Source organism: Scomber japonicus, chromosome 15 (genome assembly GCF_027409825.1).
Source record: "Scomber japonicus isolate fScoJap1 chromosome 15, fScoJap1.pri, whole genome shotgun sequence".
NCBI classification, from domain to species: Eukaryota; Metazoa; Chordata; class Actinopteri; order Scombriformes; family Scombridae; genus Scomber; species Scomber japonicus.
The window spans coordinates 2,878,383-2,904,697 of record NC_070592.1 but is presented as its reverse complement, the minus strand read 5'-3'; the positions used below and the strand labels follow the sequence as shown (position 1 = coordinate 2,904,697).

General features: G+C 39.9%; 2 protein-coding genes across 2 annotated transcripts; one reads left to right on the top strand and one right to left on the bottom strand.

Moving 5' to 3' along the window:
- Nucleotides 1-1,221: 1,221 nt before the first annotated feature.
- ndufb9 (NADH:ubiquinone oxidoreductase subunit B9) lies at nucleotides 1,222-7,778 on the bottom strand. Its single transcript, XM_053334658.1, has 4 exons — nucleotides 7,652-7,778; nucleotides 5,301-5,493; nucleotides 2,166-2,279; nucleotides 1,222-1,606 (listed from the first exon to the last, which is right to left on the bottom strand). Exons 1-4 carry the CDS (start codon nucleotides 7,738-7,740, stop codon nucleotides 1,475-1,477), a joined length of 528 nt encoding a protein of 175 aa, XP_053190633.1. The 5' UTR covers nucleotides 7,741-7,778; the 3' UTR covers nucleotides 1,222-1,474.
- Nucleotides 7,779-8,751: 973 nt separating this feature from the next.
- Nucleotides 8,752-14,346, top strand: tatdn1 (TatD DNase domain containing 1). The gene is made up of 12 exons (XM_053334651.1): nucleotides 8,752-8,821; nucleotides 10,353-10,418; nucleotides 10,505-10,554; nucleotides 11,144-11,207; nucleotides 11,571-11,714; nucleotides 12,188-12,230; nucleotides 12,819-12,904; nucleotides 12,984-13,024; nucleotides 13,108-13,184; nucleotides 13,265-13,335; nucleotides 13,709-13,835; nucleotides 14,181-14,346. The coding sequence occupies exons 1-12, from the start codon at nucleotides 8,752-8,754 to the stop codon at nucleotides 14,281-14,283; spliced, it is 942 nt and encodes a 313-aa protein (XP_053190626.1). The 3' UTR covers nucleotides 14,284-14,346.
- The last annotated feature ends 11,969 nt before the right edge of the window (nucleotides 14,347-26,315 follow it).

The window sequence follows — 26,315 nt, the reverse complement described above, 5'->3', positions numbered from 1 at the left end:
ATAAAGACACTGTTAGTTACAGCCCTGCTTGTGACTGAGTCCTTGGCTGCAACATCAACAATATAAAAACAGCTGTAGTTTGAAGCTTCTAACATTAGCTTAACTTCAGTAAATCCTCCACCTAAACACATATTTTACCTTGACGTATGTCCCTATTGTAACCCCCGGTTACCAAAATAGTGGAATAAAATTAATTGGATCACTTAGAAAATTGATTAGAGAAAAGTTAATTTATATGGATATGATTTTAATAATAAAATTAATTAATTAAAAAATATAGATTTTTAAAAATGTAATTAGATAACCGTTGTAGCAGCACACAGACTATAAAGCCTGTGTCACCTCGCTGTCAAAGCAGCAGCTGATCCAGATACACAGACAAATAGAGCAAAACCCAGAGTGATAAAACGAGCTATAACCTGGAGCAGTCACACTACTGCTGCTCTTTCTGCCCAAGTCAAATCACGGTGAGTTTTTGATTGAAACTAATTAGTTGTAAATATGGCATTATTCACTGACAAAAACATTTAGTTTAGGAAAAAAAGAAAAACGTTAGCAACGGTTAGCCACCGCTAGTGTTGACAACCGTTGGTGGCTGTTACTAGCCGTTGGTGCTAGCAGCCGTTAGCATTGGTAGCCGTTTATAGCCGTTGGTGCCGTCTGACAGCTATGCACGGCAACACATTCACTCAACCCTGGCGAGTTCAACAGTACCACTATTATTGCGCTAAAAACTCAGTGAACCAGCAGCCAAAGAATACAAAGGTAAACAACCACTTATTTACAGCGACTAACAGATATTCTGTCTTACCTTTTGAAGTTTTGTGATGAAAAGTTGTACTTGAGAGCAAAAAAAGCTGGTTTCAGTAAGTCCAACACGGCTCTGCTTGTTTACAACTCCATTTCACCCAGTGCCAGCCTACAGTAGCTGCACCGGAACAACAGACAACCCTGCCAAACCGCACTTCCGGCCGCTAATTGGCTGGTACAATGTACACAGAACGTCATTGTCGAACCCGTCAAAAAATTTTAAAATGATTAATTCAGACTAAATCTTTTTTTTATGGAAAAGCAATACTTTCATTCTGTACCCCTCAAAACGCCCCGTGGCTGTATTATTTTAAAAAATATATAGCTTTTAATAAATATTCTACATATTCAACCTTTAAACATCACTTCATAGAAGCCAACGTGTCTCATTGTACAGACCACACAAACAACTTTCATCACATATTTCTTTATTGGAACAGTTAAAGTTATTAAGTGGTAAATCTACAAAGACTTCGTAAAGTCAGCCACCACCAAAAACTGCCTACTGAAGGATCTCTGTTGTTTTCTCCGTCACAGATGAACCTCTTCAGAAATGATTCACATAAAATATTCTTTACACACAGATGGTGATTAAATAAGAGGTCAGCTGGTCTTCGTGCTGCTTTTTTTGTGTGGTTGAGAGGTTGGTGAAGGGGGGGGGTGTTTATGTGGGGCGCTCCCTGGGGCGGGTGACGTACTGCCACCACAGAGGGGGGAGGTCGCCCTCCTTGCGGGCAGGAGGGAGAGCCTCGGTCAGGGGGCCTCCGGCTGGAGTCTCGGCCTGGAGCTGGGCGACCTGGAACCAAAGAGGAGGACAAACAGGTTCACAACTGATCATTATCTTCATTATTGTTTCATCTGCCAAATATTTTACCCAATTCACTTTTTATAAGTCTAAAACATGTCAGAAAATAGTTGGATAGAAAGTTAACAGTGGGCTTCACACAAGAAACACTCCATTTTCTTCTATTTTGGATTTTCTCTTAGTTAACCCTTGTGTCGTCCTCCCTTCCTACCCTTTCTTCCTTCCTCCCTCCATTTCTTCCATCTGTCCTTCCTTCTTTCCTTCCTCCCTTTTTTCCATTCTTTCCATCTGTCCTTCCTACCTTCCTTTTTTCCTTTCTTCCTTCCATCTGTCCCTCCTCCCGTTCTTCCATCTGTCCTTCTGTCTCTCTTTCCTACCTTTCTTCCCTCTTTCCTTTTGTCTGTCTTTCCTTACTTCCTACCCTTCTTCCTTCTATCGTTTTAATGATCTGGCCCACATGAGATCAAACTGGTCTGTATGTGGCCCTTGAATGAAAATGAGTTTGACCCTCCTGCTGTAGTGAGAGAGACAAGAAGCAGAGAAGACTCACCTCTTTGTCCCAGCTCTGTGCTCTCAGTTTCTTCCACTGCTCCCTCTTAGAGAAGTAGTCAGGGTACATGGCCTTCTCAGAGGGGTGCCAGTGGTCCAGCACCCACTCTGGGACCTACCAGGACCAAAAACAGAGGATTTCCATCAATGAATAAGTCAAGGCAGCTTTTATTTATATATAGCACATTTCATACACAATGGCATCTCAATGTGCTATACATAAAACAAACATTTAAACAGTAAAACAACATAAAAACAGGCAATTTGAGAAATAAAAATAAAACCCAATAATAGTAAACAGATGGAAAAACTAAAACATACAATTTCCCCCCCAATAATAATAAAAACAAAGTACAGATAAATAGAAAGAGAGAAATAAAATACTAGAATAGACTAGGCATGGGCCTGTTACCGGTTTCAAGGTATACCACAGTATGAAAAAGTCACGGTTTCAAAACCACTAAAATGTTCCGTCACACCGTTCCTCCGGCATGAGAGGGTTTTTTTTTTATGTGACGTCTGGTCAGAGAGAGAGTGGAGGTCCATCAGGTCGCATGCAGCTGCAGCGTGAAGTCCAACCCCTCCCGTACTCCGGTAGCTGTTACAAGCAGGTAGCTCTGCAGGCTGTATGATGGCTGAAGGAGGTGAGCCCCCCGAACTCCCCCCCCCGTCTAAAAAGGACCAAGTCGGCTGTATTTATGGGCCGGTTACCGGTTTCAAAGTATACCATGGTATGAAAAAGTCACGGTTTCAAAAGCACTAAAATGTTCCGTCACACCGTTCCTCCAGCATGAGAGTTTTTTTTTTTTTTTATGTGACGTCTGGTCAGAGAGAGAGTGGAGGTCCATCAGGTTGTGTGCAGCTGCAGCGTGAAGTCCAACCCCTCCCGTACTCCGGTAGCTGTTACAAGCAGGTAGCTCTGCAGGCTGTATGATGGCTGAAGGAGGTGAGCCACCCCGAACTTTTCCCCCCCGTCTAAAAGGACCAAGTCGGCTGTATTTATGGGCCGGTTACCGGTTTCAAAGTATACCATGGTATGAAAAAGTCACGGTTTCAAAAGCACTAAAATGTTCCGTCACACCGTTCCTCCAGCATGAGGTTTTTTTTTTATGTGACGTCTGGTCAGAGAGAGAGTGGAGGTCCATCAGGTTGTGTGCAGCTGCAGTGTGAAGTCCAACCCCTCCCGTACTCCGGTTGCTGTTTACAAGCAGGTAGCTCTGCAGGCTGTTGCAGCGTGAAGTCCAACCCCTCCCGTACTCTGGTTGCTGTTTACAAGCAGGTAGCTCTGCAGGCTGTATGATGGCTGAAGGAGGTGAGCCCCCCGAACTCCCCCCCCCCCCCCCCCGTCTAAAAAGGACCAAGTCGGCTGTATTTATGGGGCGGTTACCGGTTTCAAAGTATACCATGGTATGAAAAAGTCACGGTTTCAAAACCACTAAAATGTTCCGTCACACCATTCCTCCGGTATGATACAGTCTGTGGGTATGATTGGGTTTTTTTTAATGTGACGTCTGGTCAGAGAGAGAGTGGAGGTCCCTCAGGTTGTGTGCAGCTGCAGCGTGAAGTCCAACCCCTCCCGTACTCCGGTTGCTGTTACAAGCAGGTAGCTCTGCAGGCTGTATGATGGCTGAAGGAGACGAGCCCCCCGAACTTTCCCCCCCGTCTAAAAAGGACCAAGTCGGCTGTATTTATGTCGGCTACCGTTAAAAGACAGACAGCCGTGGCTCGGAGGAAGAAGGTAACGGACAGTAGCAGCGCGAGGAGTCAATACATCCAATATGATAGTGAGCAAGTCTCCAAAAACTGTTGATATTCAGGAGTCAACTCCTGCCTGCATTTATTTATTTATATTTATCTTAGAAGTGTTTTTACTTTTTTCAATTATTTATGTTCTGATCTTGAGCCACAGGTTAAGTGTTTCCATTTATTTGCATTTTGTGTTGGTTTTTTTTTTCCCCACTAAAAATAATTCATTTATGTCGTGACTTGAGTTGCAGGTTTATCCTCAGTTAAAGGACCGCACTTATTTATTTATTATTTATTTAGAAATAATTCATTTATTTTTTTATTATTATTTATTTTAATTACATATTTACTAAAAATAAAAGACCATTCAATGGAAAAAAAAATTGTTTTTAAATACAGACATTTCAAAATATCACATTTTATATATCCGTAATCATAATACCGTGAAACTGTGATATTTTTACGGTTATCATACCATCAGAATCTCATACCAGCCCATGCCTAGTATAGAGCATTAAATATAAGATTACAGCATAAAATAATGGAAGGAATGAAGAAAAGGAGGGAGGGAGGAAGGAAGGAAGGATGAAAGGAAGTCAGGAGGCAGGTAGGAAAGGAAGGATGGAAGGAAGGTAGGAAGTTAGGAGGGAGGGAGGAAGGAAGGAAGGTAGGAAAGGAAAGAAGGACAGGAAGGAAGGACAGAGGAAGGAAGGAAAGGAAGGGTGGAAGGAAGGTAGGAGGGAGAAAGGAAAAAAGGGAGGGAGGAAAGAGACCTTGTAGCACTCGTATCTCTCGTAGGAAGGAGGGAGGAAGGAATTAGGGAAGGAAGGAAGGACAGAAGGACGGGAGGAAGGGAAGGAAGAACGGAGGAAAGAAGGATAAATGAAAGAGACCTTGTAGCACTCGTATCTCTCGTAGGAAGGAGGGAGGAAGGAAGGAGGGAAGGAAGGAAGGGAAGGAAGGACGGGAGGAAGGGAAGGAAGAACGGAGGAAAGAAGGATAAATGAAAGAGACCTTGTAGCACTCGTATCTCTCGTAGGAAGGAGGGAGGAAGGAAGGAGGGAAGGAAGGAAGGGAAGGAAGGACGGAGGAAAGAAGGATAAATGAATGTGACCTTGTAGCACTCGTATCTCTCGTAGGAAGGAGGGAGGAAGGAAGGAGGGAAGGAAGGAAGGGAAGGAAGGACGGAGGAAAGAAGGATAAATGAATGTGACCTTGTAGCACTCGTATCTCTCGTAGGAAAGAGGGAAGGAAGGAAGGATGGAGGAAAGAAGGATAAATGAAAGAGACCTTGTAGCACTCGTATCTCTCGTAGGAAGGAGGGAGGAAGGAAGGAGGGAAGGAAGGAAGGGAAGGAAGGACGGAGGAAAGAAGGATAAATGAATGTGACCTTGTAGCACTCGTATCTCTCGTAGGAAGTCCCTCCAGGAGAGTCGGGGAAGATGTACGGCTGAGGATGCTGATTGTCCCAGAACTCTTCCTCTCCGGCCTTCAGCATCATGGTCGCCTTCACCATGTCCTTCTCATTCTTATTATCATCGAACCGAGCTCGCATCATGCAGGCGTAGAACCGGTACTTATCTCTGAGGGATGGGATGAGAAAAAGAAAGATGGACAGTTTAATTAGAGAAGAACTTTGCTGAGAAAATAGAAATTACAGTTTAAAAAGTCTAAATTTCTTATTTAGATTTTATTTATATATTTATTTATATTTTTTATTTCTAACGCTACTGCTATCATTTCCTAATTATTCATCTATTACCATCTCATCTTATTATATATACACATTTTTCAATTGTACTTTATTATAAGTTGATATACTTTACAGTTATCTTACATATTATGTGTAAAGACTATGTGCAGCTGTTAAAAGGGGAAAATGTACATGTACCTGTCATGTTGTTGAGAAAAACTCAATAAAATTAAGTTATAAAAAAAAAAAATCTTATTTAGTTCAAATCCTTAAAAAAAAAGTACCTTAATTCATCATAAAACAGAAGAGAATAAGTTAGTATATCATTTAACCTTTATTTGTATTTCTTTTACCTATCACATTGTTTTAATCGCAATCAGATTAATGCAATCCATAACGCGTTAATTTTTTTAAATCTCATTTTAATGTGTCAAGCCTTTTTGTCCCTTCTACTCCCCCGTAGACGGCTCCTCTAGCTGTAGCGCTATGCTTTGAAGTGGCCTCCTGCAGTAAACCTACCGCGCTGATGGAAAGTAAGAGAGCTACTGGACTTTTGAACGGCTTGTTTAACTTTAAAACACTTCCAGACGCTTCAGTTGACAAGTCAAAAGTAAAATGCAACCTGTGTCAAACGGAGTTTAACTACCACCGGAGTACGTGGAGTTTGAGTTAGCACCTCCACGCTAAACACCCAGGTGCAGCCAAGCCAGCCTCAGCTCCACCAAAGGACCATTTTGGAGTGTGGGAGTCGCAGCAGAGCCGTGATTGATTCCCAGTTAAGACACTCTGGTAAGAAATGCTTTACATTATGGGCTTAAAACTGCCTTCAAATGGAAAATAACAGGATTTTAAACATGCAATTCAAAGTCATCAGTTACAGATTCAGAGTAAAGTACTATTGAGTACCGATATCGAACACCGGCTCATTACACTTTATTTTTTATTTGACATAAAACTAAAAGTTCATAAAGTAACTTTGTTTGATTCCCAATAGAGAAACGCAGCTTCACATCGTTAATATGGACTTAAAACTGATGTGAAATGTGAAATAATACAATTTTAAACACGTATTAATCAAAATAATCATTTAACAGGCCTCATAAATAAACATATATTAAATATACAGTAAAGACTCATGTCAAGTATATTCTAGTTATGGTTATATCTCTAATCTCTATTAATATTTATAGTTATTCTGTTCATTAATACTTGAGTTAATCTATTTGCAGGTTGTTTATAATTTAGTTTTGTATTTATTTCTTTTACTTCACACTTTTATCACATTGTTTTTTTATAATTTCATTTATATCAAGTAGCTGCTCTTTAATCACACTTTAAGATCAATAAATAAATGAACAAATGTATTTATCTAAGTTATCTGTCACAATATGTGTTGTTATGATTTTTAACTTGAGCAACACACTTATTTAGTTAATTATATTGAACATAATGAAGCTTTACGCAGCAGATAACACATTTAATCTGATGTTATTAAACTTTATTTAACATATCATCATCATTCATTATATTATCCTGCCAATTAAGAGCCAATTAAAGCTGATGACATTGCTGTTTACTGAGTATAACAGCAGATAACAGATATATTCTTCTGTTATTAGACTTTAACAGTGACTTTATTTAACATGATCATCATTCATTATATTATCCTGCCAATTAAAAACCAATTAAGAGCCAATTACAGCTGATGACATTGCTGTTTACTGAGTATAACAGCAGATAACAGTGTATAAAGTGCTAAATATCTGAATTAATAACATTTATCAGACTGTTGTTATATATAAAATAAACTGGTGTTAATCAGAAGAGTCAGTGTAGACAGTTAAAGGTTTATATTTCCTGTTTTAATGAGAGTTAGAGGAGTTTAAACATGATGAGTGGAAATGAGTGACCTGGTTAGTGGTTAGCATTTAGCTTAGCAGTTAGCTCCTGCAGGCTAAAGGACTACAAACAGCCGTTAAAGGACTACAAAGAGAAACGTTAGCGGTTAGTTTGGGTTGAGTTTGGTGTCAGACGGCTGCTGCTCTTACCTGAAGATGCACCATGACTCCAGGTGTCTCAGAGATTTCTTATAAAGCCGCAGCACTTTCTGCTGGTGGGTCAGATAGGCAGAGGCCATTTTCTCCCCCAGTCACCTTCTCAGAGCGGCGCGGGGCATGCTGGGAGTTGGAGGCGGGTAATTTATTCCTTACCGTAAAATCCGAAAGAAATGCGCAGATTTATTTTATTTATGGGGAATCATGATTTTAGTCGTGAATGTGTGTAAAAAGTGAAAAATAAAAAAATAGCTTCGTTTTTTATTTTTTATTAATAATGTCTGAAAAGAGAAAAATGTTATGAGATTAAATTTGTGCCATTTTAATTTAGCAAAATGTGTGTGTGTGTATGTGTGTACTGACTCAGGTCAGATAGTTGAGCCCAGAGTTCAAACTAAACATGATGAAGCAGCTTTTACACAACTGGAACAAACTACCAGCAGAACTGAAATCATTTTTAAATCCAGGTTAAAAACATTTCTCTTCTCCTGAGCTTATGATTGAGCTCTTTTAAAGCACTTTACATTTTAATCTTTCATTTGCACTCTATGTCCTTTTAATGATTGTAAAGCTAATTTATTATTTTATGCTGCAGTCATTTTATTTATGTCTTTATTAGGGGGGGGGTTAATTGTATGTTTTAAGTTTCTCAAATTACATGTGTTTCTGTTTTATGTAAAGCACATTGAGTTGCCATTGTATATGAAATGCGCTATATAAATAAAACTGCCTTGCCTTGCCTATGTGTGTGTGTTTTTGTGTATACATATAATAATATAATAATAAGTGTGTGTTTATATAGGTTTGTGTATATATGTGTGTGTGTGTGTATGTGTGTAATATGTAACGTGCTGTACATATATGTGTGTGTGTGTGTGTGTATATGTTATTTTCTTAATTAATTGATCAACAGCTTCTTTTATCCAAATAACACTTCAATTAATTTTCCTGTTATAAAACACAAAGAAATAATGACCAGAAAATGTTGCTTTTTCTTAATGAACGACTGAAATAAAGAAGGAGTGATAGATTAGACTAGGGAGTGATATAATGTTGTTTCCCCTCTACCAGAGTATTTACGGTACCGTGACAGTATGAGAGCTGCATGTGTGTTTCCTCTCAGAAGCTTCTCTCTCTCAGTCATGGCTCTGCATAAATTCATCGGTAAGACTCAATGTTTCTACCTCTAGATGAGACACCGGAAGTCAGAGTTAAAGAGTTAAAGTGTGTGTGACTGTGTGTTTGCTCTGATGTTTGTGTTTATCAGGCTGTGATCATGTTGAGTTAGCAGTGGAGCTAAGTGAGTTAGCTCAGCTGTGAAATGACAGCAGAGACTACCAGCTGTGCAGAGAGAAGTTAGATGGTTTGTTTTTGGTTTATAACAGTTTAATATGATCCTGTTTAAAGTTTATACTCTATTACAGCTGCTACTACTGCAGGAACTGTGTTTGCATTAAAGTAAAGAATCTAAATTAACTCTTAAAAGTGTTTTTGGAGAAGATTTCATTCAGTTACTGTTTTAGATTTAAACCTTTTTAACTCTGTTACTGTGAGATTACATTTGTGTCAGAATAATGGAACAAAAAACTTCAAGTTGAGATAAAAAATTGAATGAAAAATGTCTTTTTAACCCTTTTAGATCACATCTCCAGTCATATTGTGCACATATTTAACAATATATGCCAACATATGTATGCTAAATCCAATCATGCCTTCCTCATGTAAAAGAAAATATGACCAACTCCAACTAATAATATCATGATATTCACCCATCAATCAATATTGGTCCTCTGAAACTGTAACTTAGAGCTGCATTCTATCAAAAGGCCACCAGGGGGCGACCGTCTCTATACAAGTCAATGGAGAATTCACCAACTTCTCACTTGATTTCTAACCTCAGTAAACGTTTTCAAAATGTGTTTATGGTCTCAATCGCTAGTTTAAAGCCTTCTTCAATGCAGTATGATGTTCATTTGGGACATTTTGGCCTCCCTGATTTTATATGTGACGATAAAGCAGGGTATGCATTAGGGCGTGGCTACGTCTTGATTGACAGGTTGATTGCCCAATGTCCTCGAGATCCAGCCCTCGTAACCAATCGCAGCCTCCCCGCTCCGCCCATGGCCCCGCCTCATGCCCATATAAGTAGAATCCATGTTTTTATTTTTCCCAGCATGCACCTGAAATTTTCAAGATGGCGCTGCCTAGATTCAAAACTATTGGCTTCCGAGCAGCAGTCCACAAACCAATGGGTGACGTCACGGATGTTACGTCCATTTCTTTTATACAGTCTATGTCTTCGTTGCAGACTTTGTGATATCGGCAAACATCAAATTGGTTTCCATTGAATCGATATGATATTGTGGAGAAACTTGTGATTTACACCCCTACTCATAGTGTTATTTAGAGAAAAGAAGCTGTTTGATGATCACTTTGGATGTTAGGAAAAGGTTTTTGGCTTTTTTTCAATATTTTATGACGTTACAGACTAAACAGTTGATCATTAAATCGAGAAAATGATCAGCAGAATGATCCATAATTAAAATAACGGTTAGTTGCAGCAGTAATGGAAACATATGTAGATCAAGTTTATCAGATTTGATAATTAGCACAACAACAATTTTGTCCATATCTTCCACAGATTATCGTTTATATCCCATCAGCAATATTTGGTGTCTTATTGTTGTGTTTCCAGATATCGGGGTGAACCTGACCGATCCGATGTTCAGAGGACTCTACCGAGGGAAGCAGAAACACGACGGTGAGACACTTATTCTGTCTTCTGAGCTTTTTAAAAAGTCAAAGTTTGTCTGAAACCAGCTGTGTGTTTCTTTTCTTTCCTGACAGACGACTTTGATCAGATCGTCGACAGAGCTCTCAAAGTCGGACTTGAAAAGGTAATTTAACTGTTACCCATGTTTTCCACCGGGTCCGTCAGCTCCATGGTTTATCTCCGTCCTCTGCTCAGCGTCAACTCACACCGGGAGCGTTACAGCAGCGGAGCTCTGGGAGAGAAATCTGCCTTTTAAAATGAAGTTGCTCTGTTAATACAGTAATTACGGTAGCCCAATCAAAGCTGAAGGAGAGCCTTTAGTCTACCGTAATTACTGTAGTAGCAGCCCAATCAAATCCGAACGAGTCAGGCGGGGAGTTCCTGGCCTCTGAAATGAGGCCAACCAGGAAGTGACTTAGAACTGCATTCTATCAAAAGGCCACCAGGGGGCGACCGTCTCTATACAAGTCAATGGAGAATTCACCAACTTCTCACTTGATTTCTAACCTCAGTAAACGTTTTCAAAATGTGTTTATGGTCTCAATCGCTAGTTTAAAGCCTTCTTCAATGCAGTATGATGTTCATTTGGGACATTTTGGCCTCCCTGATTTTATATGTGACGATAAAGCAGGGTATGCATTAGGGCGTGGCTACGTCTTTAGTTACCTTTAGTCTTTAGTTGAGAGTGAAGGTAACGTGTTGCTTTGTTACAGTTTATGATCACAGGAGGAAACCTGGAAGACAGCAAGGAGGCTCTGAAACTAGCCGAGAGCAGAGGTAACGATGATTTCCTTCTCTCTTTCTTTCCTCCCTCCCTTCCTTCCTCCCTCTCTCTTTCCTTCCTTCCTCCTCTCTTTCTTTCCTCCCTCTCTCTTTCCTTCCTCCCTTCCTCCTTTCCTTCCTTCCTTCCTTCTCTTTCTTTCCTCCCTCTCTCTTTCCTTCCTTCCTTCCTTCTTTCTTTCCTTCCTTCCTTTCTTCTCTCTTTCCTTCCTTCCTCCTTTCCTTCCTTCCACCTTTCTTCCATCCTCCTTCCATCCTCCTTCCCTCCCTAGAGGAATAGAGTGAGGCAGCACCGACACTAACATGATTCTCTCTCTCTCTCTCTCTCTCTCTCTCTCTCTCTCTCTCTCTCTCTCTCAGATGAGTTCTTCTGTACGGTCGGCTGCCATCCGACCCGCTGCGCTGAGTTCGAGCAGAGCGGAGAGTCTGAGTATCTCTCAGGTCTCAGAGATCTGGCAGCAACTCACAGAGGGAAGGTGGTCGCCATCGGAGAATGTGGACTAGGTTTGTTCCTTCCTTCCTTCCTTCCTCCTTTCCTCCTTTCCTTCCTTCTTCCTCCCTTTTTTCCTTCCTCCTTTCCTTTCCTTCCTTCTTCCTCATTTCCTTCCTTCTTCATCCCTTCCATCCTTCCTTCCTCATTTCCTTTCCTTCTTTCCTCCCTTCTTCCCACTTTCCTTCCTTCTTCTTCCCTTTCTTCCTTCCTTCTGTCCTCCCTCCCTCCTCCTTTCCTTCCTTCCCTCCTTCTCTTTCTTTCCTTCCTCTCTCTTTCCTCCCTTCCTTCTTTCCTTCCTCCATCCCCCTTTCTTCCATCCTTCTGTCCTCCCTCCCTCCCTCCCTCCTCCTTTCCTCCCTTCTTCCTCCCTTCCTTCCTTCTTCCTCCCTCCCTTCCTTCCTTGACTTGAGGACAACAGGAGGGTTAATTAAATGAAGGTACTGTGATTTGATTCGTGTCTTTTCTTTTTTTCTCCTCTCTCCAGATTTTGACAGATTGGAGTTTTGCCCAAAAGAGACTCAACTCAAGTAAGTAACAAACCTGATGCTGCTTTTAAATCTAGTTTTTATTTGTTACTGATCCAGGAGGTGGAAGAAGTTCAGTTCAGTGGATTTATTGTTATTGTGTCTCTAGTGGCTGATAACAGAAAACAAAGTATATAAATGGGGGCAATAAATAAAGCACAAGCTGGCACCAATCAATATAATTCTCTCTCTCTCTTTCTGTACCTCTCTCTCTCTCTCTCTTTCTGTACCCCTCTCTCTCTCTCTCTTTCTGTACACCTCTCTCTCTCTCTCTCTCTCTCTCTTTCTGTACCTCTCTCTCTCTCTTTCTCTCTCTATCTTTCTATACCTCTCTCTCTCTTTCCGTCCCTCTCTCTCTCTCTCCATCTGTCTCTCTCTCCCTCTGTCTCTCTCTCCCTCTGTCTCTCTCTCTCTCTGTCTCTCTCTCTCTCTCTTTCTGTACCTCTCTCTCCCTCTGTCTCTCTCTCTCTCTGTCTCTCTCTCTCTCTTTCTGTGCCTCTCTGTCTCTCTCTCTGTCTCTCTCTCTCTCTTTCTGTACCTCTCTCTCTCTCTCTCTTTCTGTACCTCTCTCTCTCTCTCTCACTCTCTCAGATACTTTGAGAAGCAGTTCGACCTTGCAGAGGAGACCAAGCTGCCGATGTTCCTTCACTGTAGAAACTCACATCAGGAGTTTATCGGTGAGTTTCTGCATCGCAGTCTCGGTTTGTTTCATTCCAGATACAGAAAGTCAAAGTTTCTCTGTCTTTGTATCGACAGACATCATGAAAAGGAACCGGGACAGATGTGTCGGAGGAGTGGTGAGATTTATCTTTAACTTTATAAACACACCAGTGAACGTTCAGCAGATAGAAATGAGTTAACTGAGCTTGTGTGTTTTAAGGTGCACTCCTTCGATGGGACAGCAGAGGACGCTGCCGCTCTCATCGACCTGGACCTTTACATTGGAATAAACGGATGGTGAGAGACCCGACCTGATCCACATCTGGTTTAATGAGGGTTTAATGGCTCATATTAACAACATCTGTTTCATGTTTCAGTTCCTTAAAAACAGAAGCCAACATTGAAGCGATGAAGTCGATCCCCAAAGAGAGACTCATGATAGAAACAGGTGGGTTAGGGTCAGCAGCTTGTAATTAACCCTGCTGTCGTCCTCCCGGGTCAATTTGACCTTGTCTCTTTTTGACTGTTCCTTCCTTCTTCCTTTCTTTCTTTAATTTTTCCTTTGTTCGTCTTTCTTTGCTCCCTCCTCCTTCCATACTATGCTACTATTCCACATTTCCTTCCATCCTCCCTCGCTCCTTACTCCTTTCCTTCCTCCTTTCCTTCCTCCTTCCCTCCTTACTCCTTTCCTTCCTTCTGTCCTCCCTTCCTCCTGTCCTTCCGTGACCTGAGGACAACAGGAGGGTTAAAGCTCAATCACACTATTTAATATAATCTGTTATATTTAATGTTTGTTATGTTGCTGACTGTGTTTGTTCCAGACGCTCCGTGGTGCGGAGTGAAAAACACTCACGCAGGCTCCAAATATGTTAAAACTACATTTCCAACAAAGAAGAAATGGGAGGCCGGCCACTGTATGAAGGACAGGAACGAACCCTGTCACATCATGTGAGTAACGCTACTGTGAAGTCAGAGAGTCGTAGTAGATTAAGACTAATTAAATAATACATATATATATTTATAATGGATCAGGGACAAATAAATGTTGGCAAGATGATGAATTCAAAAATCAGTTAAACTAGATTTAAAAGCAGCATCAGGTTTGTTAAAATGTACATTTGGTATTTTTGTTGGTTTTATATCATTTGAAATGTCAAATGGTGTAACCACAAAACATTTAAATCTCAGGGACTCATATAAACATCACTGACCTTCTTCTTCTTCTTCTACTACTTCTTCTTCTTCTTCTTCTTCTTCTTCTTCTTCTTCTTCTATCTGACTGATCTCCTCCAGACAAGTCTTAGAGGTGATGGCAGCAGCGAGGGACGAAGATCCTGCTGAGCTCTCCAACACGATCTACAACAACACCACCAGAGTCTTCTTCAGTTCCAGCTGATGATGGAGCTCCAGCTGATGATGAAGCTCCAGCTGATGATGGAGCTCCAGCTGATGATGAAGCTTCAGCTGATGATGAAGCTCCAGCTGATGATGGAGCTCCAGCTGATGATGAAGCTCCAGCTGATGATGAAGCTTCAGCTGATGATGAAGCTCCAGCTGATGATGGAGCTCCAGCTGATGATGAAGCTTCATCATCATCAGTTCCAGCTGATGATGGAGCTCCAGCTGATGATGGAGCTTCATCATCATCAGTTCCAGCTGATGATGGAGCTCCAGCTGATGATGAAGCTCCAGCTGATGATGATGAAGCTCCAGCTGATGATGGAGCTCCAGCTGATGATGAAGCTCCAGCTGATGATGAAGCTTCAGCTGATGATGAAGCTCCAGCTGATGATGATGAAGCTCCAGCTGATGATGGAGCTCCAGCTGATGATGAAGTTCCATCTGATGATGAAGCTCCAGCGTGTGTTTGAGTCCAGGAGGAAAAACTCTGATCTGTTTTCTCTCAATTCATTAAATCACATTTTTCATACGCTGAAACTATTTGTCCTTTTCTCTCCTTCATTTACCTGAAAACTGAGTGGTCCCTGAAATGTGAAGCATAAAATGACATTCGAGCTTCTAGCTCAGAGATCTCAGAGTTTGAATGGAGTGTTTAGGATAAAGGATGTCCAAACAGTTTCAAAAGTACCAAAGATTAAGACTTAAACTGGATTATTCCTCCCATTGACTGCCAATATACAGTGGTGGAAAAAAGTTTTTGGACACCCCATGATGCATTTGTGAAATATTGCATTAAGAATCACTCTTAATTCTTCAAGTGCAATTTCTTTTAGTACAGTCACAGCCAAAATACTAAACACTGATCAAAAGGTCTGTTTCAAAGCGTAAACTGAAGAATTTAGGAGAATTAAAAGCAGTAATTCAAGAAGAATGGTACAAGATTACCCCTCAGCAGTGTGAAAGGCTGGTGGGGAACATGCCAGCCAGGAATAGAGCTCTACTGCGTGCTAACGGCTACTAAATATTAATTTGATGATGTGATGGTTTATTTATTTTTTGTTCAGTTTTGAACACATTATCTGTTATTTGTTGATTTTGATACCGACAATGTTGAGAACTGACACACTGAAACTGTCAAGGATTTAGTTTAGTTAGTTTTTCTTGTAAACAATAAAACAAAAACAATATCATGTGTTTGTGTCTGTCTAATGCAGTCACACCTTTTGAAACACAAAAAAGATATTTCCACAAACATTTCATGTTAATATTTGAGATTGTGTAAACTTTTAAGGGTGTCCGAAAACTTTTTTCCACCACTGTATGTGTATATGTACATCTATCCATTCTCTAACTATATAACTTTATATCCATTCATAAACACTAACAGGCACTCAGGCTTCATTCCTCACATATATAACCTACATACAATAATAAAATAACGCTATATGGTCATATGGGAATAAGGTCCAAACATCACACTAAGAATTAAAGTCTTAACCATGATGGAGAATAACAGGTGTCCAACTCTAACTTTATAAATAAAGGTATTTTAGCTGTAGGAGGGCAGTCATTGGTTCCATCACGAAGACATTATAAACTGTTTTATAGCCAAGAGAGACGCGAAATTCACTGCCATCTCTTTATCTATAAACCTTATAAACTCTTTTTTTCTCTTTGATTTTGTTTATTTTTTTGCTATGTTTTTTTCTTTTCTGTCTTTGTAATTTGTCTCGATGTCGTTGTAAATGACGGTTGTCGACTTTATAATGTCAAAGAAAATATCCACGCTTTTTTTTCTCGTATATTTACAACTTTATAATGTCAGAGAATATTCAAGGTAGGAAAGGAGGGAAGGAAGGAAAGCAGTAAGGAAGGAGGGAGGGAAGGAGGAAGGAAGAAAGGAGTAAGGATGAAAAGAGGAAGGAAGGAAGGAAAGAAAGGAGTAAGGAGGGAGGGAAGGAGGAAGGATGGAAGGAGAAGGGAGCAAAGAAAGGTCCTCCCTCCCTCCCTTCCTCCTTCCTTCCTCCCTTCTTTCTTTCTTCCCTCCCTCCTTCTCTCCTCCCCCTCCTCCTCTTCTTCTCCTCCTCCAACCCCCCCCCATGTATTTTGAATAAACCAAGTAGTTTTGGTGCTTAAACCGAAACGAATCTGTGGCTAGAAACTAGAAACTAATAGCTAATAGTAATAACCATGAAGGAAGTCAAAGTGTAAAAGTCAACAGTTTTCATGACATCATATTTATTTCTATACTCAATATTTGATGAAAAAAGTCAAAAGTCTGATACTGTGACACCATTTAAGCCCAGGTTGTCAACCAACGGTTGTCAACATTAGCGGTGGCTAACGGTTGCTTTTTTCCTAAACTAAATGATTTTGTCAGTGAATAATGCCATATTTACAACTAATTAGTTTCAATCAAAAACTCACCGTGATTTGACTTGGGCAGAAAGAGCAGCAGTAGTGTGACTGCTCCAGGTTATAGCTCGTTTTATCACTCTGGGTTTTGCTCTATTTGTCTGTGTATCTGGATCAGCTGTTGCTATGACAGCGAGGTGAAACAGGCTGCTACAACGGTTATTTATCTAATTACATTTAAAATGTATTGTATTTTAATTAATTAATTTCATTATTAAAATCATATCCACATAAATTCCCGTTTCTCTAATCAATTTTCTAAGTTATCCAATTTAGTTTATTCCACTATTTTGGTAACCGGGGGTTACAATAGGGACATACATCAAGGTAAAATATGTGTTAAGATGGAGGATTTACTGAAGTTAAGCTAATGTTAGAAGCTTCAAACTACAGCTGTTTTTATATTGTTTATGTTGCAGCCAAGGACTCAGTCACAAGCAGGGCTGTAACTAACAGTGTCTTTATTTCTTAATACATAGAAGAAGCAAAGCAGAAAATCTTCACCTTCACAGTCCACCAGTATGTTTCCTCAGCTGCTAAATAAACTAGCTGCTACTCTCATGCTGTGTACAACATTAAACAGTTTTCTTCTTCTCTCAATGCTTTCACAACTCGTTTCTTACTGACTCTACAGCACCACCTGGTGGCGGAACTCATGCAACGCTTAACTCATGAATCAACCAATTGCAATGCAAATCAAACCACTAATGCTACGACATCAGATTTTAGCTCAGCTTTATATGTATAGTACATTTCAACAAGAAGAGGACAGAAAGCAGACCTGTCACAGACCACCTGAGAGGTCTGGATAGATCTTAATGTAGCAGTAACATCAGTGATATTAGTGGAAAACAAACAAAACAATCATATGTTCAGTATTAATATTTTTGAAACTTAAACACATTAATTACATTTACTCATCATGTTGAGAGGAAATGTGATTCAGAGTTGGTTCAAATTTTAGAAAAAAACTATATCAAACATCTACAGTTTTGAAGACATAATGAACATTTCAGAATAAGAAAGTAAGAAGTTGTTGAACATTCTCAGAAACATGATGTGTTGTGTTACTTGTGTGTCATCAGTGTACAAGTGAAGAATAACATGTTCATAACTAATATCTACTGTTTAACCCAATAAACTACATAGTACAGAATCAAAAGCCAAATGCCATCATGTGTTTGTTTTCTCTGTGAGTGCAGAGTAGGTTTGGTCCGGATCCATACAGCATACATCCAGGCTCTGGTAGACGAGGTCTTAACATGGGGGGACTGGAGGACAGTACACAGGGCTGATAGGAGGAGGTATCACAGGGCTGACAGGAGGAGGTACCACAGGGCTGACAGGAGGAGGTATCACAGGGCTGACAGGAGGAGGTATCACAGGGCTGATAGGAGGAGGTATCACAGGGCTGATAGGAGGAGGTATCACAGGGCTGACAGGAAGAGGTATCACAGGGCTGACAGGAGGAGGTACCACAGGGCTGATAGGAGGAGGTATCACAGGGCTGACAGGAGGAGGTATCACAGGGCTGACAGGAGGAGGTATCACAGGGCTGATAGGAGGAGGTATCACAGGGCTGACAGGAGGAGGTATCACAGGGCTGACAGCAAAACTATTGCAGGCACAAACGTAACCAGAGCTCAGAAGATGAAGCAATCTGAGGAGGGGTCATCGTTGACATTTGGATCTGGAGAGAGAGAGAGAGAGAGAGAGAGAGAGAGAGAGAGAGAGAGAGAGAGATAATCTATAGTTTATAGTTGTATTGGAAGCTTAAAGGTTATCTGTAGAGTTTTTGACCATAAGTAGTTTGTTTTTTTTGTTGTTTTTTTTACGTCTTCACAACAGGAAACATGGGGAGAGAGATACATGGGTATGACATGCAACAAAGGTCAGTTGTTTGGTTATATTTCTCAATCTGTGTCGGCAGTATAAATAAACTGACTTGACTGTTCATACTGACCATTAGAAGATCCCTTCATAATGTTTACAATGGAAGTGATGGAGGATTAAATCCACAGTCCTCCTTCTGTGGAAACATGGATTTAAAAGTTGATCTGAAGCTAATATGAAGTTTCAGCGTCCAAATGAGTCAAATCTTCATCTTCTATGTTTCAACGTTACAGTGTTTTTAGTAGCAAAGTCTTTTTGTTACTATACTTCCACCACAGCTCAACAGGAAACACTAAGAGGGAATCTGATGCTAAAGAGACTGTAAATGTGTCAGATATCACTTGAAATGACTAACTCACACTGATGAAGCTCAATAGAAGCTTCACATCGACTTTTACATGACTGTGTGGAAACACTGAGGAGTTTGTCCTCCATCACTTTACATTGAAAGCACATTTGAAGGATAGAATAGTCGGTGTGAACAGGAGGAATGATTACAGAGAGGAAACCCTCTTTACTATTCATATGGACACCTGACTGCTGCTTAACACACACTGGGAACACTGGGAACTGAAATGTAAAGGATAACTGAATCATGACTTACCTTTGTAACAAATAAATGGTTGGTTATAGTCACAGTTGTGGTCCTCCCAATGTCCAGAACGGTCGAAGTTCATTGCCACACATTCCTCCTTCCTGTTGTTGTTGTTAGGTTCCCCTGAGGCCCAGTACCTAAAGGAGGAGTTGCTTCCATCAGACCACTTCCAGGAGTCTCTGAAGAGGCCGATCCAGACCTTTTCTCCACCAGCTTTACTCTTCACCTCCTGGTTATCTGCTTCATTTCTCACAGTGGCCAGGTCTGTGTACTGTTCTCTGCAGTAGCTCTGGGCTTCAGTCCAATTCATGCGATCAGGGATGAGGATAAATGTCACATCTGACCCTGAAAATAGACCACAGTGAAAATCTGTTTCCTGTCTGTCACTTTACATGAGTGAATAAAGATGAATGCCACAGTTTCTGTAACATGTTTGTGTCATTATGAATCCACTGAGAACTGCTCCAATAAAGGACTGTGTCAGTAAAAATAATAATTAGAGACACTGACAATGAGTTGTTTTTTTAACAGCCTCTTCATTAAGGGTGTGACGATACACTCAGCTCACGAGATGAGACGAGATTTTAACACTAATGAGAAAACTTCAATGAGGACATATATGACTGTTATTATAAAGAATAGAAACAATGAGTATATAAATATAAATGAGATAAAGAGTCCAATGATCACAAATTATAACATATTGTTAATAAAAAAACACAGAAATAAAAGTAAATTGCACAAATCCTATATCTTTGCCTCCTTTTCTTATTCCTTTGACTGAGACAGTGACCTGTGTTAATGTTGGAGCTCAATGAGTCAACAGGCTTTATAGAAACCGGCTTCATGACTCTGCTTCACACCTTGAAATGAATGCAGGGATCACACTGATGGAACTCACTATTTCGGCCCAAATCTGGATGAAACTCAACAGTAACTGGAAAAACCTAGTGATAAACTCTCACCTGTGACATTAGAGCAGACTGATGAAAGGTGTACGTTACAAAACCAATCGTTCCACTTTCCATAACTATACATCACAGTGCAGTATTGACCACTCCCATAGTTGTTTGGTTGATTATTGGCCCACTTTGCGAACTCAACCTCTGCATCTGTGTCTGACCACCTCCAGCTGTTCACATCATCGTACAGTCCTATCCAGGCCGTCTGAAAGCAAGATTTGATTGTGTTATAAAACATTTGTCTTTGCTCAGCTTAAAGATACTTTGTATAACATTTCCCTTCACACATAATTTAAGAGTAGATTTGATCTAAATTAACTGATACAGTATTACTTGCTGGTATATTTCAGTAATTTAATGGTACATACACATCAAATTGTTAAATTATTACATGATATTAAACTTAAAATGTTTCTTTCTTGTTTAAATGATCTTCTGTTTTAAATTGTCAATAATTTTGAGCTTTTTTTTTTGCATGAAAGAAGAGATAAGAAAAAGCCTCATTATTCTTATTCTTTTTCATATCACTACAAAATAAATTAAAACCATTTTTACTAATATTGTATTTTATTGTCCATTTTCATGATATTTTCATACATATTTCACATTTTGCTTTCTGCTATTGCTTCCATTTAAAGTCCCACTTAAAAACAAACTCATTGAGTCATATTTACCAAGAAAGTGGAACATTTGTACTAAAATGTTCATCATAGTCTGAAGAAAATGTACTAAAGCAGCAGCTCAGTGTGTGAGACACCTCTCACTAACATACTGTCATTGTCAAAAATGCAAATTTAAGAGAGTGAAGAGTAGTGAAAAGTGAATTCAGCACCTTGCTGTCTTTGGGGATTTTGTTTAAATCCACCATGTCTGTCAGGGTCTTCACATCCTCCATGTCGTCTATCGTGGCCAGGTCTGTGTATTTTTCTCTGCAGTAACTCTGAGCTTCTTTCATGTTCTTCTTCTCATAAACAAAGTGGTACTCACGCTGAACGTGTGACGAGACGACACACAGCACTGTGATGACAGACATGCACATTGATTACATCCACTGTTAACAATCTGCAGTAAATTCTTTTACAGTAAATTCTCACAATAAACTACTGTAATCATACTTTTGCAATGCATGGTGGGTAATCATTCAGAGTTTTACAATAGGTTGAGATAAGTGTTCAGCACCATACAGTAATTTAAACATGAAATATTGTAGTTTACTGTAAATTTGTGGTTGATTAACATGAAAGCACAATATGTTGCTGTTATATTACTGTGAATTGTTGTGAATTTACAGTAATTTCATATAATTACAGTATCATATTGTGTCATTTCACAGTAATGTGTTTGATTTGCTGTAGAAACACAATATATTACATTTACATGTAAATGACACACTGTGAATTTATTGCAATTATTAGACTGTAATTTACTGTGAAATTACAATCATTGTTTGCATTGTCAAATCTAAAATAATATTACATTTCAGTGTATTCAGGTGTGTCATTACTTCCAATATAGATGATGAACATAAAAAAAATGTAATTTTGTATTTAGTGTGTCAGTTAATGGAAAATCACTGTAAAACTAAAGTAATAGCATCTAAAGTTGTCACAGTGCTGTACATATTACAATCACTAAGATATCACAATGCATAATATTAATAATTATATAAGAAATTAATGACATTTAAAAAACAACACCACATATACAAGTAAATAAAACACTTGCCTGACGCGGCTATGATGCTGAGAAGAACTTTCTCCATCATGGTGTGTTTGTGTCTGCTTCTCTCTCTGAGTCTGTGACTTATGATATGCAGCTGTACGTTATGAACCCCTTACCTCACATTCACTGGATCCATGCAAAGTGGTCATGGTGTTCATCATTTTACTATCAGACTAATATCTCACAGAAACCATGCAAAGTGGTCCTAGTGTTTATTAATTTCACCTCAGGCTCTTCAGCTTCCACAGAGCTGGTTATGTTAGCTGATAATGTAGATAAGAGATAAAGGAATGTATTGTCATATGCATGGTAAAAACACAGAGGTTCAGACAATACAAAGACATTCTTACTTTGCTGCTCTCCTTACACACAACAGTAACACATACACACAACACACACATCAAACACATAAGAGATGCAAACAACAATAATATATTAAAATATAAAAAAAACTTTAAAAAGAAATAAGATTAATTAAGGTCAAGAGAAGTGCCAGTTAATGTAAAGTGACTCTGTGCTTGTGCAAACACATAGTGTCAGTGGGGGATGCTGGAGAGTGGGGAGTGCAGTATTTAGTGTGTTGGAGCCTGATAGCCTGTGGATAGAAACTGTGTGAGAGTCTTGCAGTCCTTGATTTGACACTCCTGTAGTGTCACTCTGATGGCAGGAGTGTAAAGAGACGGTGTTGTGGGTGTGTGTTGTCCTTAATGATGTTATGGGCTCTCCTGTTGACCCTGGTGGTGTAAATGTCCTGTAGTGACGAGTACAGTTTAGACCTGCTCCATGTGTAAAGTGCCTTGAGATGACTTTACTTGTAATTTGGCGCTATATAAATGAAGATTGATTGATTGATTGATTGATTGATTGATTGATTGATTGAAGGTTGTTCCAGAGATGGACCGGGCAGCCTTTATCACCCACTGGAGAGCCTTCCTGTCCTGAGCAGTGCAGTTTCCATTTCATACTGTGGTGGAGCTGGTGATGACGGTCTCGACTGTGCATCTGTAGAAGTTGCTGAGGATTTTGGTTGGCATGCCTCAAGAAATACAGTCTCTGCTGTGACTTCTTTTTCCCTCTCCACCTCTGTCCCACCGATGTATACTGGGGCATGCTGCTCCCTCCTCCTCCTCTTCCTAGGATCAATAATCATCTCCTTGGTCTTATCTGTATTCAGTCCTGCCACCTCTCTTCTGTACGCTGCCTCCTCTCCACCAGTGATCAGTCCAATGACAGCCGCAAACTTTATAATGCTGGTGTTGGACTCAGAGGCCACACAGTCAGAGGTGAAGAGGGAATACAGCAGAGGGCTCAGCACGCAACCCTGTGTTGCGTCCCTGTGATCAGTTCTGATGCCTAAATATCAGGTCAACAATGATCCTTCTGTTCAACATCTACATGCTCCCACAAGCTCAGATTATAGGAAACAACCAAATGTGTTACTGTAATTATATATATTTGAAAATGTTTATCAGCTGCACACTTTTTTTTTCTCTAAATGAGTCATTTTATTTCCATTTTTGTATACTGTGGGTCATATTAGGAAAAGTCTGGTTAAAAGAAATGTGTGTATGATGTTTTTACAGTTGTAAAATGTAAAAAATGGATCAAAATAAGCATGTCAACACACACACATACACACACACATCAACACACACACACACGCATACATACACGTACACACACACACACACACACACACACGCAAACACAAACACACACTACCATCACATCGTAGGACATCAGGTACTCTCAAATTCAAATTTAAATTCAAATTCATATTCAAAGTGCTTTATTAGCACGACTGTTTGAAGCCAATAGTTGGATGGATGGTAGGTGTGCGTGTTTGTTTGTGTGTGTGTGTGTGTGTGTGTGTGTGTGTGTGTGTGTGTGTGTGTGTGTGTGTGTGTGTGTGTTGATGTGCTTATTTTGATCCATTTGTACATGTGAGAGCTGTAAAAACACCATTCACACATTTCTTTTAACCAGACTTTTCTTACATAAGTGTCTGAGTCCCTCAGATCAGGACATTTTAAGACAAACCGTGCTGTCAAGGCAGCAGAAGGCCCTTCACCAAGGAGTATGGCCATTTTTTCAACGTTTCCAAAATGAGGGATGTTTCTCTTTAGTTTGGTGAAGAAGGTTTGTCTTTAGTTGTCATATTTTGGGCAGTGTAGAAGAAAGTGCTCCTCTGTCTCAGCCTTCTGTGTGACAGTGTTCTGTGGAGCCAGGTTGTCTCACTGAGCCTGTACTTGGTTCGTATCTCTGACAGAGACGAGATTCAACATCGACGTCAACGCGTCCGTGTTCAAAAACCAACATCAGAGGTAGGAGCAGGAACGGAAGTGACTAAAACAACTGGTAGCACTTTACATTCCAGCTCAGGAATAACAAGGTAATAGTGGGGTCATATTTTGATAATGAAGAGGTCATAGAAATGTAATATAATGATAATAATTAGAAATACAGACTCCTCACCTATCAGAGAAACCTGTTGAGATCAAAATCTGTCATCCACAAGATTTGTGTGGATCCAAAGAAGGGGTTGGGGTACTTTATAGGAGATAGAGAGAGTGTGATGGTGAGGCTGCAGCTACAGGACAGTAAATTAATGCTACAACTCCTCACAACCCAAACCAGGTTCCTGTGGAGGGTTAGCTCTGAAGTTAGCCACAACTTCAACACTAAAGTGTCTGGACTACAGTCTGCAGCAGGAAACTTCATATGGGATTAGATGCAGAATTGGTTCATTTTAACGTGATCAGTGTTGTTTTTCAAGTCGGTTATATTGATGCACGTCTATGCAAATATCCTGTATGTGTGTGTGTGTGTGTGTGTGTGTGTGTGTGTGTAGTGGTGGGTGACCTGCTGTCAGCTCACCTGTTGGCAGGGAGGGCAGGGATGGATGGAGCTGGAGCCTGGTTGGCGGTGTTCATTGTATAAACACACACACATACACACACACACACACACACACACACACACACACACACACACACACACACACACACACACACACACACAACTCCTGTCAAAGCAACAGTCTCGTATTGTACAAACCAAACTAAATGCAAATTCTTTCCAAATTTAAAGAGCTGTCAGAGACGGCGTCTGTAAACTTAAACAAACTGAAATAAACTGATAACATGCGGAGGGCCAACAAGAAAAACACAAGAACACATGACTTATGATGACCTTTGGTGGACAGGAAGTTACTGTTGTGATTTACTGAAGAAACAGCCCAGTGGTCAGTTTACTTCAAATAAACCTGTGTGTGAGTGTGTGTCTGTGTTAACCTGTGTGTGTGTGTGTGTGTTTACTTGTGTGTCTTTGTGTGTGTTACCTGTGTGTGTGCGTTACCTGTATGTGTGTGTGTGTGTCCCAGGATGCCGGCATCGGAGCAGGCGTGGACTCCTACTAAAAAAAAAAACAGACAAATATTAATTTACAGGATGTTGTGATGTGTGTGTGTCAAGTTGTTGCTTCCCTCTGCTGGATGTGTGAGGGTACTGCAGCTAGATTATATCACAAGTACAGCTGCAACAGATATTCTTGAGAAATTCTGTCCTCAATTGTTCATAAATCTGTAGAAACGTGACATATTTCTTTAATGATAGAGAAACTAAAATTGTACATTAACACACCTGAGATTATAGTATTTGTAATATTATCCATAAATCTTCCACAGTTTTAATCAGGTGGTTTATTTTGACTTATTAGGAACAATCATATTGACTTATTCATTGATGGAAATCCTCTGTTTTTTGTTCTGGTTGGTCCCAGAGTGGGTGCTGGACCACTGGCACCCCTCTGAGAAGGCCATGTACCCTGACTACTTAAGACCACTTAATATCTTGGTTCATTTTGGAAAATTATTATAAGTTGATCACTCAAAAGAAAGTTCTTATCTATTCTTTTTTTTAATCTATCAGGGTCCCTGTGGATCCTTAACAACTGTTAAAATGTCTTAAATTTAGTTTTTGATATTCAAAATAAAAAAAGTGCTAAAGTAGGAGTTAGACATTACATTTGAACAGTTTGCAGCCTAAATGTGCCCCAAAATGTTCACATACATCAGACCTGACGAAAAGTTTGATATTTTACGGCTCGCAGAAATGGGTGAGGCAAAATGGCTCGATTAGTCCTGCTGGCAATTTTTTTTTAAGTCTCTTAGACCCATACCCTAACTTCAACAGGAAGTCGCCCATTTTGATTTAAATTAGTGATTCTGGCATCATTTTTGCCATTTCCACACCTCGTATGTTAACTAACTCCTCCTACAGATTTAAACCAAACGACTTCAAATTCACTTAGAATCATTTTAAGACGTGAGACATAAAAAGTTATCAAAATCTTTCACCTCTATTAAACTTGACAGGTGTGGCGTTGCAGCGAGGGTCCGGTCATCGCTGCTTGCAGCTTTAATTTAATATTATTTTGTCT